Genomic DNA, 15,804 nt, shown 5'->3' on the forward strand with positions numbered 1-15,804 from the left:
GCATGGGATAGATATGTGTCATTAAACTGGAAAAAATCGTCTGTAGATAGCAAAAATGAAGTGAAAATATACTGTAAGCTATCGGGCTGAATTGCTTAACCCCTTGACTCCGATGACATTTTGTGGTGGGATAATGATGCCTCCTCCCGATCATTTTATTCAGTACATGGAAGGTGTCCTGTAGTGAAGGGCTTAAGGAAGGATGTATCTATTTCACAAAGTTGAAAGCTTTCTTTGGTGGCAAGAGCAGAATTATAAATGCATCATCGTTGTGAAATGGTTAGCTCCTCTGAGATTACCGGTAAGTGTTGTTGCTTTCTGTAAAATTTCAAAGTACTTTCAGTGTAATGTAGCTGATCTGTTTTCAGCAGGCAACTGGGCTACTTCCACGCTTTGAAGATCAGTGTCGTTGCGCGAAATTTGATGAGCTTTAAATGTTAGGAATGAGTCTCCATGGTTGAAGTCGACACTCCGTTCTGCTTACACTTGGTCATCAACAAACGTGAAAGTGTAATGGATCTTCGTCAAGTTAGAACAAACACACTATAGTCAGTCGACCTTCCAATCTGACTACACTTAATCATCAGCCGAGCTGAAAGGGATGTGGGATCTTTTTTTAGGTTAGAAAAAATTAAACACGATGTAGTGAATATATATTTTGAAAGAGTTTCGGGAAACTTAACATCCGTACAGGTTGTTGATCTGGTTGGCGTCGGTCTGTGCCATCTCGTATTTGTCGTAGGCCTCGGTGAGGACGACATTGGGGTCAGTGGGCACGATGGTGGGAGCCACACCCCAGTTGTTGGAGAAAGCGTAGGTGCCGTAGTGCATGATGCTATAGTAGTTGTAGCCCTCACCCACGTACCGCCAGTACGTGTCCTTGTCGAAGGCGTACGCATACCCTGTGCAGACCAAGAAGTAGAATTTCATTTGTTTATATCAGAATAAGCTTTGAGATGGTTAATTAAATTTAGGTGGTTGGTGGGGTAGGAGCGTGCTCCATCCACTTACTCACTGCAGTGCAACCTACAGGTGACTCTGCACTGATTGAAAAGCCAAATGATTTGTATCCCAAGAAATCGTGGAGTATGTTGGGAAGTAACCATATAACCAGATATACGCCTGGTGGTCTCGTGAGTTAAGACCCGATAACTACGTACTCGTATATCCTCTAAGGGTTTACATCCAAGAATGGTTAGGATTAGTTGCTCACTAACATGATACCACTCAGGGATGAGGGCCTGAGTCTTACTATAGATGTCTGGACTATTTTACTTGCTCTCGATGGATTAATAAAGAATTGGGTGATGAAATATATAGAAGCTAATGTAAAATTCATGTGACAGTGTTAGGATAGAGTCTATTGAGTGGCTTACATGCCAAGGCGGCGTTTTTAAAAAGTTGGGAATAAACATTCAGTGAGAGAAACAACACATATATGCGTTCTTGCAGTAACTCCATTACTGATGGATCAATTTGCATGAAGCTCTCTGTACGTGTTTTAGCCTCGCAACCACGCTTTGTCCAACCCCGTCTCAAAGCAGTGACTATAAAACAGTTTTGACAACTGTGATCTTCGTAAGTTAGGCGTTCCTTAAGGTGTCAATCTGGTACAGTTTCTTTGATACATCAGGCCGTAATTTCTTGATAACGGGCCGCCTGATAGTAGTTATATATTTAACATAAGTGGTGCAACGTGTATAATCGTTAAGGATGATGTGAAGCGATTCGGGTAAACCGTAAATCAGTGGAGCTGTGAATGGTTTAAAATTATTTGGGTAACCAATGAATGTGACTGCTGAAGTAATGCATATGGAGTGGATGTGGAGAGTTTGCACTAAAACAAGTAAAAAAATATACAAACAAAGCTATGACACTCATTAATAATCCAGCAGTTACAAATAAACTACCTTCCATACAAGTAAGACGGAGTGTGGCAAATGCTCAAGCGAAATTGCATCCTTTGTGCCACTTGACTCCTTCCCACGAGCTACACGGGCATTGTAAGCGCCCATGACTCGTCTGTCACACCGCCATATTGCAGAACTTCTGTCTATCAGAATTACTTTATTCCCCGAAATGCTTCTCTTTGAAACTCGCATCCCCAGATTAGTTTCCACTCAAAATTCAACCTACAGCAGTTCAAGTCCAACTGTTATTTTATTTATTTATTTATTTATTTATTTTTTAATAAATGGAGGACACCTGGTGTAGGGAAGTTTTTTTTTTCAATTTTCTTTTTCTTCCTCTTCATCATCTGTACAATATATACGAGTAGATGTGTGTGTGTGTGTGTGTGTGTGTGTGTGTGTGTGTGTGTGTGTGTGTGTGTGTAATATTGCATATAAGGACTGGACAAAATGTTGAAAGAAGCCTAATTAAATGTAGCTGTAGAGAAAAGGATCCTTAGGGCATATTCATTTTTGGCTGTTGCTTCATCCAAATCTGTTTGCATATCAGCATGTATACCAGTTAGTCAAGCTGTGTTAGAAAAGACGGACAGACAGACAGACAGACAGACAGACGTACTACAAACAGTGCGAATCTGCAAAACTGATACCATCATTTTCAGTCTGTAGAGTTAATAGGTTATTATTGCGTTGATAGTGAATGGAGATCATTTAAGAGAGAACAGAACCTGGAGTGAAACCACAACCTTCTCCTGTTTCCTTTACTTCACATCAACTCACCATCTTGCACGTTTTCGTAGTAAATAGTCACGTAGTCGTCACGGTCGTTGCGGCAGTGCTCGTGGTAGAAGCCAATAGCGTGCATCAGCTCGTGGATGGCAGTACCGACGTAGATGCAGCCGTTGACGTCCAGAGACAATCGCTGCATCCCACCGATGGTGCCCACGTACGACCAGCAACTATGGAAAAGAAGACAAATAACAGAAGAGATAGAACAGCTTAAGCGGAAACAGAAAGGGAGCAGAAATAGAAGCATATCCTGGACCCAGTGCCAGGCTCTGACCTGTGATGCAGAATGTGTCACACACAACTGTATGCCATCTTTGTTTATACAGCATTGTTGTCTACACATGTGAAGCGACATTCAAAAGGTACTGTCGCCAACTTACCCCTGGCTCACGTGCACTTTGTCTTTCTGTTAGGGATCGTGCTCAGTCTGCCCATCTTCATACCAAAAACAATTCACTTATGACTTCATGCTGAGTGCAACGAGCTTTCCAATACAACCATTCCCGGTCCTTGTAGTTCCTTGCAGCAACCACTCCAGCGCTTTTACTTCTTCCCTCCTTCCTTTGTTTTGCTATTTTCAGCATTCACACGGGTGACTTCATAATGCCTCTTGCTAAGCGATTTATTTTCTTTCTTACACCTTACACTGTGTTATGTACCGTATATCTTAATACCGACACAACTTGCAGGAGTAACATACAAGAGGAATATTAAGGCGTGATGATCAAAATAAATCGCTGAGGAAGAGGCATTATGACATCTCCGTAGTCAGCTAGAAATACCACTCTCTGTTCCCTGATGAAGCTGACATTTCTGCACAGACTTTTGATTCCCACTACACTCGTGACGATTCCGGTGGTGATCTTCCAACTTCTACCCCTCAACCCTGACTTCCTCATGTCCGATATTAACACTGTCTTGTAATGGTGTATTTTCTGCCACTCTGGCCTCACTATTAACACAGTCCTGTAATGGTGTATTTTCTGCCTCTCTGGCCTCACTATTAACACTGTCCTGTAATGGTGTATTTTCTGCCTCTCTGGCCTCACTATTAACACTGTCTTGTAATGGTGTATTTTATGCCTCTCTGGCCTCACTATTAACCCCTCATTACGGTGACGTCTTTTTACAGCTTCTTCCTGCCACCTCCACAGTTTAGGAAAAAACCCGTACTGAACTGGTTATTGAAGGCTGTATATAACCCCTCCATATGGACAAGTTTCTTCTGAACTAATAACACTTTCCTCGGACTGAATGGTTAATAACAGCCGTATTCTTCAACCACCGACGGCGGAGGTGTCCACAGGTCTCCATATTTTGGCGAGCACTTGTGAAAATCGCCATGACAGTAACACGTATTTGGCTTCGCGACCTTGCCCCTAAATGCGCCCTTTAATGCGGCATGCAGGCCACACGCGTCACATTCCAACTCTTTTTCATCTGTAGGAGCGGCGTTGTTCGTTTATCTATCACTAGAGTATTCGTGAACGAAGTGCTTCACTTCCGTAGAGTTTGGCGACTTCAGCGGAACTTCATAATATAAGGGTCCTGAAGCTCCCGCATATGTCCAGTTGTCATAAAAAGACTTTGTAATTACTTGTAGTGGAGTTATATATATATTAGACTTGTGGACGAGCGGTTGTTATACTTGAGTAGCTTTGTAAGTAGATAATCTTCTTTCCCATTTGCCATGTAGTGACAGGAGAGGTAAAGAATAGTATGGGACTATTTTTATTTGTCTTGGAAATATTAACAAGTCTTTCACACAGAGCGAAGTATAAAGTAGAGTCCCGCTAGCTATCTCTCTGTCTCGCTCTCTCTGTCTCTCTCTCAAGTTGCTAAGCCCTTCTCCCTGCGACCTGTCTGTTCTATGGCTAGCTTCCTTCTGAGCTCTCCTAAATTCTGGTGAAACAGGAGACGTATCACGTGTGTTCCTTGTGATTGGAAAGTTCTAGAAGCCTGTGTGTGAGTATGTGTGTTCACCTGGTGATCGCTGACCAACTAACTGCATCATCTCCTGACTCCTACTTCCTAGTCTGTCATCAGCTTTTCCTCAGTGTAACTTGCAAGATCATTTCCCATTCCCAGGCTCGCATAGAGCTGTCTATCTATCTATTTATCTATCTATCTATTATGATTTGTAATTATAATATGGAGTCCTAATATATGGTCGGTCACGCGAAAATGGCGTACCATCGACAGTTAATAGTCATAACATATTAATACATATTATATACACATTATAATGAACTTATAAGCTAATTAAGTGAAATACATAATATTGGAAAAGTAACATAATTGTATGAATATTGTATACATATAATATTCATAGTAAATAGCAATTATCCAGTAATATTACATTTTAAACAAGTTGTATACATTTTGTGAGATGTGTATGTATAACACTGTACTTTTATGCTGCTTCTTCAGTAGATGACCTGCAGAAGTTTTGGCTTTCATACACCATCGCCCTCTCGAGTTTAAAAATTCGGCATCAGACACTTCTGCCCCATGACTTTTTTTTTTTTAAACCTTGTTCTTGCTATCTTCAGACGAGTTTAGTTAGTTTTAGTAATACATCGTGGAATGAAGAGTAAAAAAACTACATGCAACCTCTCTAGTTTAAAAAGTCTTTCCTAAGATAAATAAAATCGCCTTTCAGTAACCAGAGTGAAGGAAAAACTACAGTATGTCATGAGAGTGAAGGGGTTAAGTGGTATGATCCTAATACGTGTAGTGTCCCTGCTGTTAATATGGGTAGTCTGGAGTTTTATTAACGCCCAAAAGCGCGAGGGGGTTATGTGTTTGGTTTGGTTTGACTGTCCGTCTGTTCTTTTGTCTGTGTGTGTGTCTGACAGCAAGATTATGAAAAAAAACTATTGGATGGTATTGCTCATAATCTGACATAATGACTAAGGGCTAACAGATTAACAGGTGATGGTGATGATGATGAGTGTTATTATTATTATTATTATTATTATTATTATTATTATTATTATTATCATCATCATCATCATCATCATTATTTGCCGAAAAAGGTCATATGCCTTTGGTCAAGGACAAGGTCAACACAAATATTTTCTCTTCGATTTTGACCAGAGTTTGTAGAGGGACTGAGGGGCAAGAAAGAGTAATGAGAACAATCGGTGAAAGGTAAAGGTCACGCACACTAAAGATTCGGCCATTCTACTCAGCTACCTTAGTTTTTGCATAGTCAAGGATGAAATTTTTCTCTTTCCAGAACAATAACTAGAAGGTTAAGGTCACAGATTAAAGTCAACTGACACTTTTCATCCAGTCTGAATCAGACTTGGTGTTGGGTTGAAGGTAAGAGAAGGATGAAGCAACTCGGTCTTTAGAGAATTCAGTCAGTGGTCAAGGAGAGAGGGAAGGATAAAATGTTCTGTCTCACGGCTCTTCCACACCACCAGTGGGGGGTTCTTGTCGTGTCTGAGCTCATTACTTATCAGTTTCGAAATATTATGACGAATCCATTTATATATATAGTAGAACTGAAGTGGGGAGATGCTTCAGTTCATCACATCTACATGATTACTCCAAAACCATGCCCATTGATTGTGCTGACAGGCTTTGGACCGATTGCACAGCGCGGATGTTGCACTGTCTGAGTGCGTCTTCTTGTTTGCAAATACGTTTGTCCTCACTCATGCTGCTACCAAACTCTTCACATTCAAATCAGAGTGTGTATTAAAAGGACGATATTGGAAAATAAAATAATTTCTAAATTGGTTAAGATCCTTGTATACGCGTATACGACCTCAGGTATATGAGATCGGCATCTGCTTACTATCTTCTTCGTGTTTTTCATTTTGTTTTTGTTCTGTTTAGACAAAACATATAATTTGTCTCAAGGAATGAGCTTTTCTGTTGACAGCCTACTTGGGAAAGCTTAGTCGTGATTGTCGGCTTGCATCCTTTGATGGAAGTTTGCCTTCATCCAGCCTGTGTCCCCTAAATTAGACTCTTTCCAGCCTTTTGTTTCAAAAGTGTTTTGACTTTATGCTCAGTAAGGAGATTTTGAATTACTTCAGATTCTGGTTCATTATTCTTTCTCCAATTCAGTGAAACGTATTTTGCTATTGCATTAGAACTCTTACAGGCTTTCTTTCGGGTCTGGCAGTGCAGCCTTTCATTGGCGAAGCCTTTGCTTGGTCTGACATTGTATTTGGAACCTTAAAGGTCTATGTTTGGGTCTGGAATTACATTAGAAACATTAAAGGCCCTTGAGCGAGTCTGACATTGCAGTCTTAAAGCTCTTTGTTGGGGTCTGGCATGGCATTAGAAATAACTAAGGCCATTGATCGGGTCTGACATTGCATTTGAAATCTTAAAGGTCTTTGCTTGGCTCTGACGTTGTATTAGGAACATCAAAGGCCTGACACTAGTTGCTGTTGTAGACGGCCTTTTCTCTTCTGTGAAACTATCAACAGTGGTGTTTTTCAGAGTCCTCCCATTTATCACAGTGCCCATCGCACCAGCCACAGCAACACTTACAGTACGAGGTACAAGGACACCTCACATCCAGTCTGTTCCTTCTTGTTGAGACAAGAGGAGCCTTGTTACTATTAATCATTATGACTAATAATAATAATAATAATAATAATAATAATAATAATTCGGCCATCTTTCAACCCATCAAATTCTACACAGAATTTGTACCATTACCCCAACAAATATACAAATAATTCATGCGTCATCTCAGCGTCTTCTGTGTCTCTTTGTTCTCGTGGTCTGTCTTAAGTATAGTAAGTTGTTCCTCTTGCGAATTTTGCTGCTAAGAGAATGGGAGTGCTAAACTGACTATATGCATGCGCACCGTTTAACATTACTCGTTTGCTGACGGCACAGAAACCTTACATGCCCCTGTGTGGAGCAGCAGTAGTTGTAAGGAAACCCAAGTAATAGTCGCAAGCCCATTGAACTGCAGGCTAAGGTTGTCTATCTTCCTCAATCCACCATCCATTTTGAGGGAAACAGATAGTTGGTGGAGGGACGTTTGTATAACCAGACAGCTTCACCCCCAGGCCATATAAGTGCCACTACGTGACGGTAACCCTCTCCAGCACACCTGTGTTGAATACATTTCTTATGTGCTGGAGGGACTCAGCAGACACTCTTCAAGATTTTATGCGGAGGGAGTTGCAGCCTTTTCAGGAATACTTGAAAATCCTTCCACACACACACACACACACACACACACACACACACACACACACATATATATATATATATATATATATAGAGAGAGAGAGAGAGAGAGAGAGAGAGAGAGAGAGAGAGAGAGAGAGAGAGAGAGAGAGTTTTACGTAGTGTCCCCTTTCGATATGGGCTAAGGCGTTGCCCCTGGGTAGAGGACTTTGGTTTTGGAGCGTGTAGCACTTTATGACCGGATGCCCTTCCTGATGTCTACCAACAACCCTTGGGTGGACTCGAACCTCCGACCCTTCGGTCAGGACGCTCTAACCCACTGAGCCACGGCTACTATTACCAGCTAGGTGACAGGAGAGCGCTGCCTCTCCCGGCAAGGCAGCTTACCCGGGTGCGCCTTCACAGGGTGGGGGTTAAGCAGGATGCTAAGCGAGTATCTAACACAACCGGCCCAGGAAAATTGTGTGAGGGGAACACTTTTCATTTAATCTCTGTTAGTGAATTTGGCTGGCCGGGATGAAGCATGGCGACTGGTGGGCCGTGTTTTGGTGGCCTCAGATGCTGCGGGTCTGGCTGCAGCTTGGGGACCTGCGGGCCGTGTTTTTGTGGCCTTGAGCTGCCGCTGTTGGCTGTGTTTTATAGGTCTCATTTTTCTTTTTTTTTCAATCAGAGTTAACTCTAAGGTGTGTGGCCATGAATGCAACATGAATTTTGACATTTTGGTACCCTACAGTAGGCTTCTATTCATGGGGGTTAAATTATCTGCCATTATCTGAAACACAAGGCATAATAGAATATTTGCAGTCAAGAGATTAATGCAGAATCGTTTTTGTTCGGAAAAGCAACTCACCCGCTGTCGTCAGAGACGATCTCCAGGTAGTCGGCCTCGGTGGTCCTCTCCACAAATCTGATGCAGGTCTTGTCATGGAAGTCTGCCATGCCCTGAAGGATAACATCTCTCTGCGAGGAAGCTGCCAGAGGGGGAGTTAGCCTATATGAAAATATTGTATTGATCATCAGTGAAACATGGAAAAAGGTGCATCTCTTCATGCACAACACACCCACAGTAATCTACATTTCTAACATATGTCATCTGTCTCTCAGTTAGCTTTTTTATCATACATATCCGTCTATCAGTGATCCTGTCTATAGCCAAGTACTGTACCTTAATCCTGGAGGAGGTGGCCGCGATCAAATGCCCTCCACGTTTTCCTACCCTCTGCCATTAGGCTGTCCTCCCTCAAAATCACTTATATACCACTCTACCCCTTCTTCTATCTCATCCTGGGTCTTTCTCTCCCCCTAGCTCTCTCCAGCTCACTCACATACACGCTGCCAGTCAATCTTTCACTCTTCATTTACTCCACATGGCCAAATTGCATCAGAGTACTTTTTCCAGTACATTCATCTCAACAGAATACTCCCGAACTTCCGCCCTAACTACTCTCATATAATTCATCTACAGTACTCTTATAATACCAACACAAAATTGAATTTAATATTATTGCAAAGTAGATATTAGAATGTCTAATATACACCCCATTTAAATACTAATCAAAACCTTATCGTCTGTGCTGAAGAAATCAAGTAGCTTACATTTTTTCTTTCGGGATGAAATGGTTAAACATATGCAGCTAAAGGCCATATTGTAGGTGATATACCGTAAGTGACTGTAGTACCTATTCCTTAGCGATTTAGTTTTGCACATTACAGCTTAACATACAAGTGTATGTTGATCTTATTGTTTGAATATCAATGTACTCGTAATTTGCATCAACAATATACAAAAGAATATTGTGGTGCAATGTGCAGAATATATCGCCAAAGAAGTGTTACGAAATCTCCAAAACCGTTTGGAATATGATCCATACTTTGATGAAGCAGTATCCTTGAAAGTCCTGGACCAGGACCAACATACTGAACAGCAGAGGCCAGGGACCGGACAAGGGACAAAGGACTTGAAATTGAGAGGTACGACTGATGGTGTGAAAGAAAAAAAAAGTGTTCATTGTTCAGATGCTTTTGGATGCAAGAGTTGAAATATGCGGGATGACCGAGATCAGAGAGAGGCGACTGAGAGAGTGGGAATATGGACTGGATACATGTACAGGAGCAGATGTCAGTGAGAGGGGAAAGGAGGGTGTATATATTGCTGTATGCAAGAGACGGGAGGACTGTATAAGGAAGTGTGGATGAATTGGATCTCGAATTGTATGGGTAAGAATGAGAGGGGGAATACAAGCATGGGCGACTGTGTTTGTCTTAAAGAGAACCGATAGGCTGGAGTGAAAGATGAGTTTTGGGAGAAAGTGAAAGCGTTCATAGAAAAGTCTGAGAGGAGTAGGAGAGTGATTTTGATTGGAGATATAAACAGAAAAGTAGGGAATGTCAGATTTGGTTGGTGAGTGGGCTGTACTACTGCGGCCGGGAGTAGCGGTCCACCATCCTCCTACAACCCGTTTATGTGGCAGCGTCTTATTCACGAGCACAGCAGCTGTCTGCTACGCATTTTTGTTGAAAACATCCCTTCAGCTTGAGGTTTGTGCTAATGGATATAGTAATATTTACTGTGAAAGTTTGACCCTGGTAGCATGAATGTGTCACATATATAGTTTAATTAATGTATTGTTGATCTTATATTACAAAGCCAGGCAATGTGCATAAAAGTGTATATTTGGTTCCACTCCCTGACTTTCTCTAGATTTGAACCCGCGAACACAATGAGTGAACGGATTCGAAGCATTCATTTGTTACCGGGAGTGAGAGGGAAAATGGTGGGGTGCCTGTGTGTTTTGGAAAATGGGTTGGGTTGGCGGGGTGGAGTGCAGGGGGTACCGTAAGTGGCTTTGGATTCCTCACTGCATCATAGAAAATGCATGTCGATAATAAGAATGTTCCTTCTACCATGAACTACAACTTGTCTTGCTTTGTGATTCAGGATCCATTTTTTACAAGGACTTCTGTCGGTGTAATGATGAATTAGGAGAGGAATACTCTTGATTTAGCAGAAAGCCGTGCTTATGAAAGTAATTTGGCCCACTTCCCACCAGGCGATATCCAGTTAATGAGTAAAATTCTCTTCTGTTAGCCAAAACTCGGCAGGTGAGGAAAAACCCATACTTGAGAACATTTTGCAGCCTGGATGGAGATATGACAAGTAAAGTCATATGACGTTCTCCTGTGATGGATAAGCCCCTCTGTTGTCAGCCAAAGGAAAATCCCTGCTTATCTCTGGTGAACACGACATTTACCAATAACGCGTAAAATCATGTACTGGTAGCCGGAATAAAACCCATATGTAACTTTTTGTCAGCCTGGGAACCTCCCTTTATATTTTCTGCCATTAAAGAGCTCTTGCCCCTGACTAAACTTACTGATGGAGCTGCCGAAAATGTAGGGGACGATTCCGTTCGGCCATAGGTACTCGTCCCCAAGGATGGCCGCACGCTCATGCTGTTAGGTTAGATTAGGTTAGGTTAGGTTGGGTTAGGTTAGATTAAGTTAATTATTTATGCATTCGGCACAGGGCACAGGGGTAAGGTTATGATTGGTTAGGTTGGGTTAGTGTTAGATTTTTTTTTTTTTTTATGCCTTCGACTCAGGGCTTAGGTTTGGCGGCCCGTTCCCTAAGACTCAGTAGTCTCCTGCGTACCACACATCACTTTATGTCACCACTTCTATGGTAACACCCTCCATCCATAATGAATATATGATAGGACAGCCTCATGCAAGACAGGTGCACTGGTGTTAGAGAAGGGGGTTTTAAGACATGTCGGTGGGTATTTTGATAGATCAGTTGTCTGTTTTAACGATATATATATATATATATATATATATATATATATATATATATATATATATATATATATATATATATATATATATATATATATATTAGTTCCCTTTCTCAGCTGGGAATCGAGTTTGCATCCATTAGGACAGATCACCTCTGTTGTTTCGGGTCAGGTCAGGTTAGGTTAAGCTAGGTTAGGTTAGGTTAGGTTGCTGTGGGTTGGATAATGTAAGGTTACCTTCCGTTAGATAGCAAAGATGAAATAAAAATGATGTTACCGACCTGAAGGGCTTCAGAATTCATTGAAGTAGTGCAGGCATAAGAGAAACAGTACACCACTGGCCTTGCCCTTACCCCTGGCCCGTGCCCTTACCCCTGGTTCCTGCCCTTACCCCTGGCTCCTGCCCTTACTACTGATCCCTTCCCATACTCCCGACCCCTGCACTTAACCGTGACCCCTGCCCTTACCCCTGACCCTTCCCCTTACCGCAGGCCCCTGCCCTTATTCTTGACCCCTGCCCGGACCCCTGATCTCTGCCTTTATCCCTGCCCTTACCCCTGAGCCCTGCTCTTACCCCTGCTCTTATCCATGCTCTTACCCCTGGTCCCTTCCCTTACCCTTGACTCCTACCCTTACCCTTGGCCTGACTCCTGGACCTTGCCCTTTACCACAGGCCCCTACCCTTACCACTGGCCCCGGCCCTTACCCCTGGCACCTGCCCTTACCCGTGGCCTCTGCCCTTACCCCTGGAACCCGCCCTTACCCCTGGTACCCCCCCTTGCCCCTGGTGCCTGCCCTTACCCCTGGTAACCGCCCTTACCCCTAGTACCTGCCCTTACCCCTAGTACCTGCCCTTACCCCTGGTGCCTGCCCTTACCCCTGGTACCCGCCCTTACCCATGGCCCCTACCCTTACCCCTGGCCCCTGCCCTTACCGCTGGTACCCGCCCTTATCGCTGGTACCCGCCCTTACCCCTGGTACCCGCCCTTACCAATGACCCCTGCCCTTATCCCTGGCCCTTACTAACCCTGGTCCCTACACTTACCCCTGGCCCCCACCCTTACCCCTGACCCCTGCCCTTACTTCTGACCCCTGCCCTTACCCCTGGCCCCTCCTTTTACCCTTGGTCCCTGCCCATACCCCTGGTCCCTGCCCATACCCCTGGCTTCTGCTCTTATCACGGGCTCTTATCTTTACCCCTGACCCTTGCCCGTATCCTTTGCCCCGGCCCATATCCGTGGCCCCTGCCTATGTCCATGATCCCTACCCTTTCCCTGCCCGTGCCCTTACCTCTGGTCCCCTGCCTTTACCCCAGGCCCTTGCCCTTACCCCTGGCCCCTGCCCTTACCCCTGGCCCCTGCCCTTACCCCTGGCCCCTGCCCTTACCCCTGGCTGCTGGCCGGCGATGCCCTTGATGTCACCCTGGAACAGGTCGGGGTTGTACATGGCCTTGGCCGCATGTGGGATCGTGGGCGTCGCCGCCGCCACCGCCGCCGCCACCAACACCAACAGCAGTTTCCTGTCATATATGCACACTTAATTCGCAAGTTACTACAAATAACCCTCCTAAATTTCCAAACCCGTTTATTGTTTATTACATTTCTTTCAGCAATATTCGGATTTGGAAATTGTATAGCGACGAACTACAGTTCTTGATTTCTAGCTCATTAGATTTAATCCTGTTGGCATTGCCTTTGTGCTCGAATAGACTGTAGGCCCTTCATCCCCCCCCCTACCCCTTCTTTATAAACAATAGAAGTTTGTGTAATTAAGTAAGCTAAACCAGTCTGATGTCGCTAATGAAACATTTAAGTTGGAACAGTGACGCATACCATCAGAGTATAAATAGCTTCTCAGACAAGACTTGTCTAATATTGAAAAAAGATACTTGGGGTCACGATCCGCCTCCCTTTTGGCGAAATGTCCGATGTAACCGAGTTAAGTCTAGTGTATCCGTTTTCCAGGACCCTGGGATTCTCAACCAGCCGGTATAAATAAAAGAAGAAAAAGATGGTGCGCTCAGACAGTTCAGCACCCTGGCCTTATAACTGATCTGAAGTTCGAGCATTTGATATTGCCCAGTGACCTTGACCTTCAACCGACTGCTCTCAGAATCGAATCTGTCATCCTTGCCTCACCCTGAACTCTTCCACCAAGTTTGGTCTAACTTGGACGAAAACTGTTTGTAAATATTGCCCTGTAACTTTGACCTTTGACTTACTGTTAAAACAAACTGTGCTTGATAACGCAATCCTTCCACCAAGATTTATCCATATCGGATCAAAACTGTTTTCTATATTTTGTTCACACACAGAATCATATGATTCATGCTTTGAGCTTGCCCTGTGACCTTTCACTTTATTTGTTCTCTAAAGCAAATTACTTCGTGTGTGGTTTACCCTCAACCATTCCACCAAGTTTGATCCAAATCGAATTGAAACTGTTGGGGTTGTTGTTGTTGTTTAATCCCGGCCTGTTTAATTGAAAAGACCCGTCGACCACAGGTAAGCAACTGCATCTGTGGGACCGTCCTACAGGTACAGAGCAGTACATGCACTGTGTAAGGATTGGGCTCCCCCTTGTGGTTGATTGCGCACGCCCCACCAGGATCGGGCTAAGGTCTTTCCCATAATGAGATGCAGGGAAATATGAGGAGGTTGGACTCCTGGGTGGACGCCGTAGCTGCTTCGCTCCACCCATGTTATACAACGCCACCACGTGTAGCCTCCTCGTCGACGCCCTCGCGTTATAAGGGCTAATATTTGGCCTTGCCCTGTGTTTTTGGAGAATATTTGACCTTGCCCTGCTATCTTGACCTTTGATCTGTTGTTGAAAAAAATAAAAAAGGTTTACCTTTTATCCGATCCTCAGTATATCCACCAAGATTGGCTAAAATCAGATTAAAACTGAACTATTCTATTCACACACACACACACACACACACACACACACACACACCAAGCAGAGCATTACATCCTCCCACCACGTGCGCGTGGATTAAACAGATAAAATAAAATGCATTCAAATGTTTGAACCTCCCGCCATACTAGTTCTCAAATACGCCGCATAGCCCCAATCTCGTAAACGTACGGCCGTCCGGGCATTCAGTTTGCTAGGGATGCCTGTAACTTGTGCTGTATTGTTTGGAATAATTCCGTCCGTTGAGCATCATGGCAGACTCGGAGGAAAGAGAATGGATAGTGCTAAACCTGAAGCTGAAATCTAAAGTCTGCGAGTGTGCGGGGAAAGGCGAAAGTAGATTGTTTGCTGCGAGTATTCAGTGTCTGATTTTTCTAAGTGAGATTAGGTGGAGTGTACATTTATCAACCCCTTCACCTTCACGTCAGGGAGGTATCCTTTGAGCTGCATGAAATCGTCTGGCGTTATTAAGAACAGAATATGCAGACATGGTACCGAAAACTTTTGCCGGAATTTATAGTTTTTGAGCAATGATATGCTTGTACCTTTTAAACTGGCAGCCTAAATAAATAAAGCGATTGGTTGCCTGGTCGACCGCAAAAAAACCAAGGCAACCAACTCACCGGGTATTATTTTAATTAAAAAAAAAAAAAAAAAAAAAAAAAAAAAGCATGCTTGGCCATACAAGTTAGTGCGTGTTGTGTGATTTACTTGATGCTATCATAGTTGCTCCTACCTCAGCAGTGGTAAAAAGGGTTGTTTGTCTCGACCCTGCGAGTATGTATGGCTAACGTAGCTTTTGTAGTTGATCAGACTCGTCGTGAAAATCCGGATGCATAGAAATATACCTATAGTCACCAAGCAGCAGCCAGACCCACTTGTCTGGTAACTGTGAGTGGGAGCGAGGGTGGCCGGTGGTTGGGAGGGTGTGGAGAGTTGCTCATGTCACAATACATGTTTACTATCAAAGGTATGCTTCTTTGCCATCGTTCTGTAATGTTCGATAAGAATGATAGTTAGAGACCGATCTTATAATTAGGACTTCCCATGTCTTTCTGTCTAAAGGAAAACGAAAAGCCTGTTAATCGCTCATAAAATTATCATTATTATTATTATTATTATTACAGACTACCCTAGACTCTAAGTTCGAGATGATTAATTACCAGAATAACACTGGAAATGTGTGCAGGCGGATGCTTACAGTGGGATGACAGGATAAATAA

At 43.4% G+C, this 15,804-nt stretch overlaps 1 protein-coding gene across 1 annotated transcript; it reads right to left on the reverse strand.

Annotated features, from left to right (window-relative positions):
* Window positions 1-678: 678 nt before the first annotated feature.
* LOC145412872 (astacin-like) lies at window positions 679-15,537 on the reverse strand. Its single transcript, XM_080282672.1, has 6 exons — window positions 15,440-15,537; window positions 13,049-13,181; window positions 11,243-11,321; window positions 8,719-8,839; window positions 2,691-2,869; window positions 679-902 (listed from the first exon to the last, which is right to left on the reverse strand). Exons 1-6 carry the CDS (start codon window positions 15,535-15,537, stop codon window positions 679-681), a joined length of 834 nt encoding a protein of 277 aa, XP_080138798.1.
* Window positions 15,538-15,804: the final 267 nt, after the last annotated feature.

This window comes from Coenobita brevimanus, chromosome 94 (assembly GCF_032717465.1).
Source record: "Coenobita brevimanus isolate Jiangsu-jjx chromosome 94, ASM3271746v2, whole genome shotgun sequence".
Taxonomy (NCBI): Eukaryota; Metazoa; Arthropoda; class Malacostraca; order Decapoda; family Coenobitidae; genus Coenobita; species Coenobita brevimanus.

What these genes read in the sequence shown, in the direction of transcription:
- LOC145412872 (XM_080282672.1), bottom strand. Translation starts at nt 15,537, where the DNA reads ATGTATTGTGACATGAGCAACTCTCCACACCCTCCCAACCACCGGCCA. An exon ending in CATTTTCGGCAGCTCCATCA is followed by an intron (nt 8,840 to 11,242) that starts GTAAGTTTAGTC and finishes CCCCTCTGGCAG; the next exon opens with CTTCCTCGCAGAGAGATGTT. An exon ending in CTACGAAAACGTGCAAGATG is followed by an intron (nt 903 to 2,690) that starts GTGAGTTGATGT and finishes TGGTCTGCACAG; the next exon opens with GGTATGCGTACGCCTTCGAC.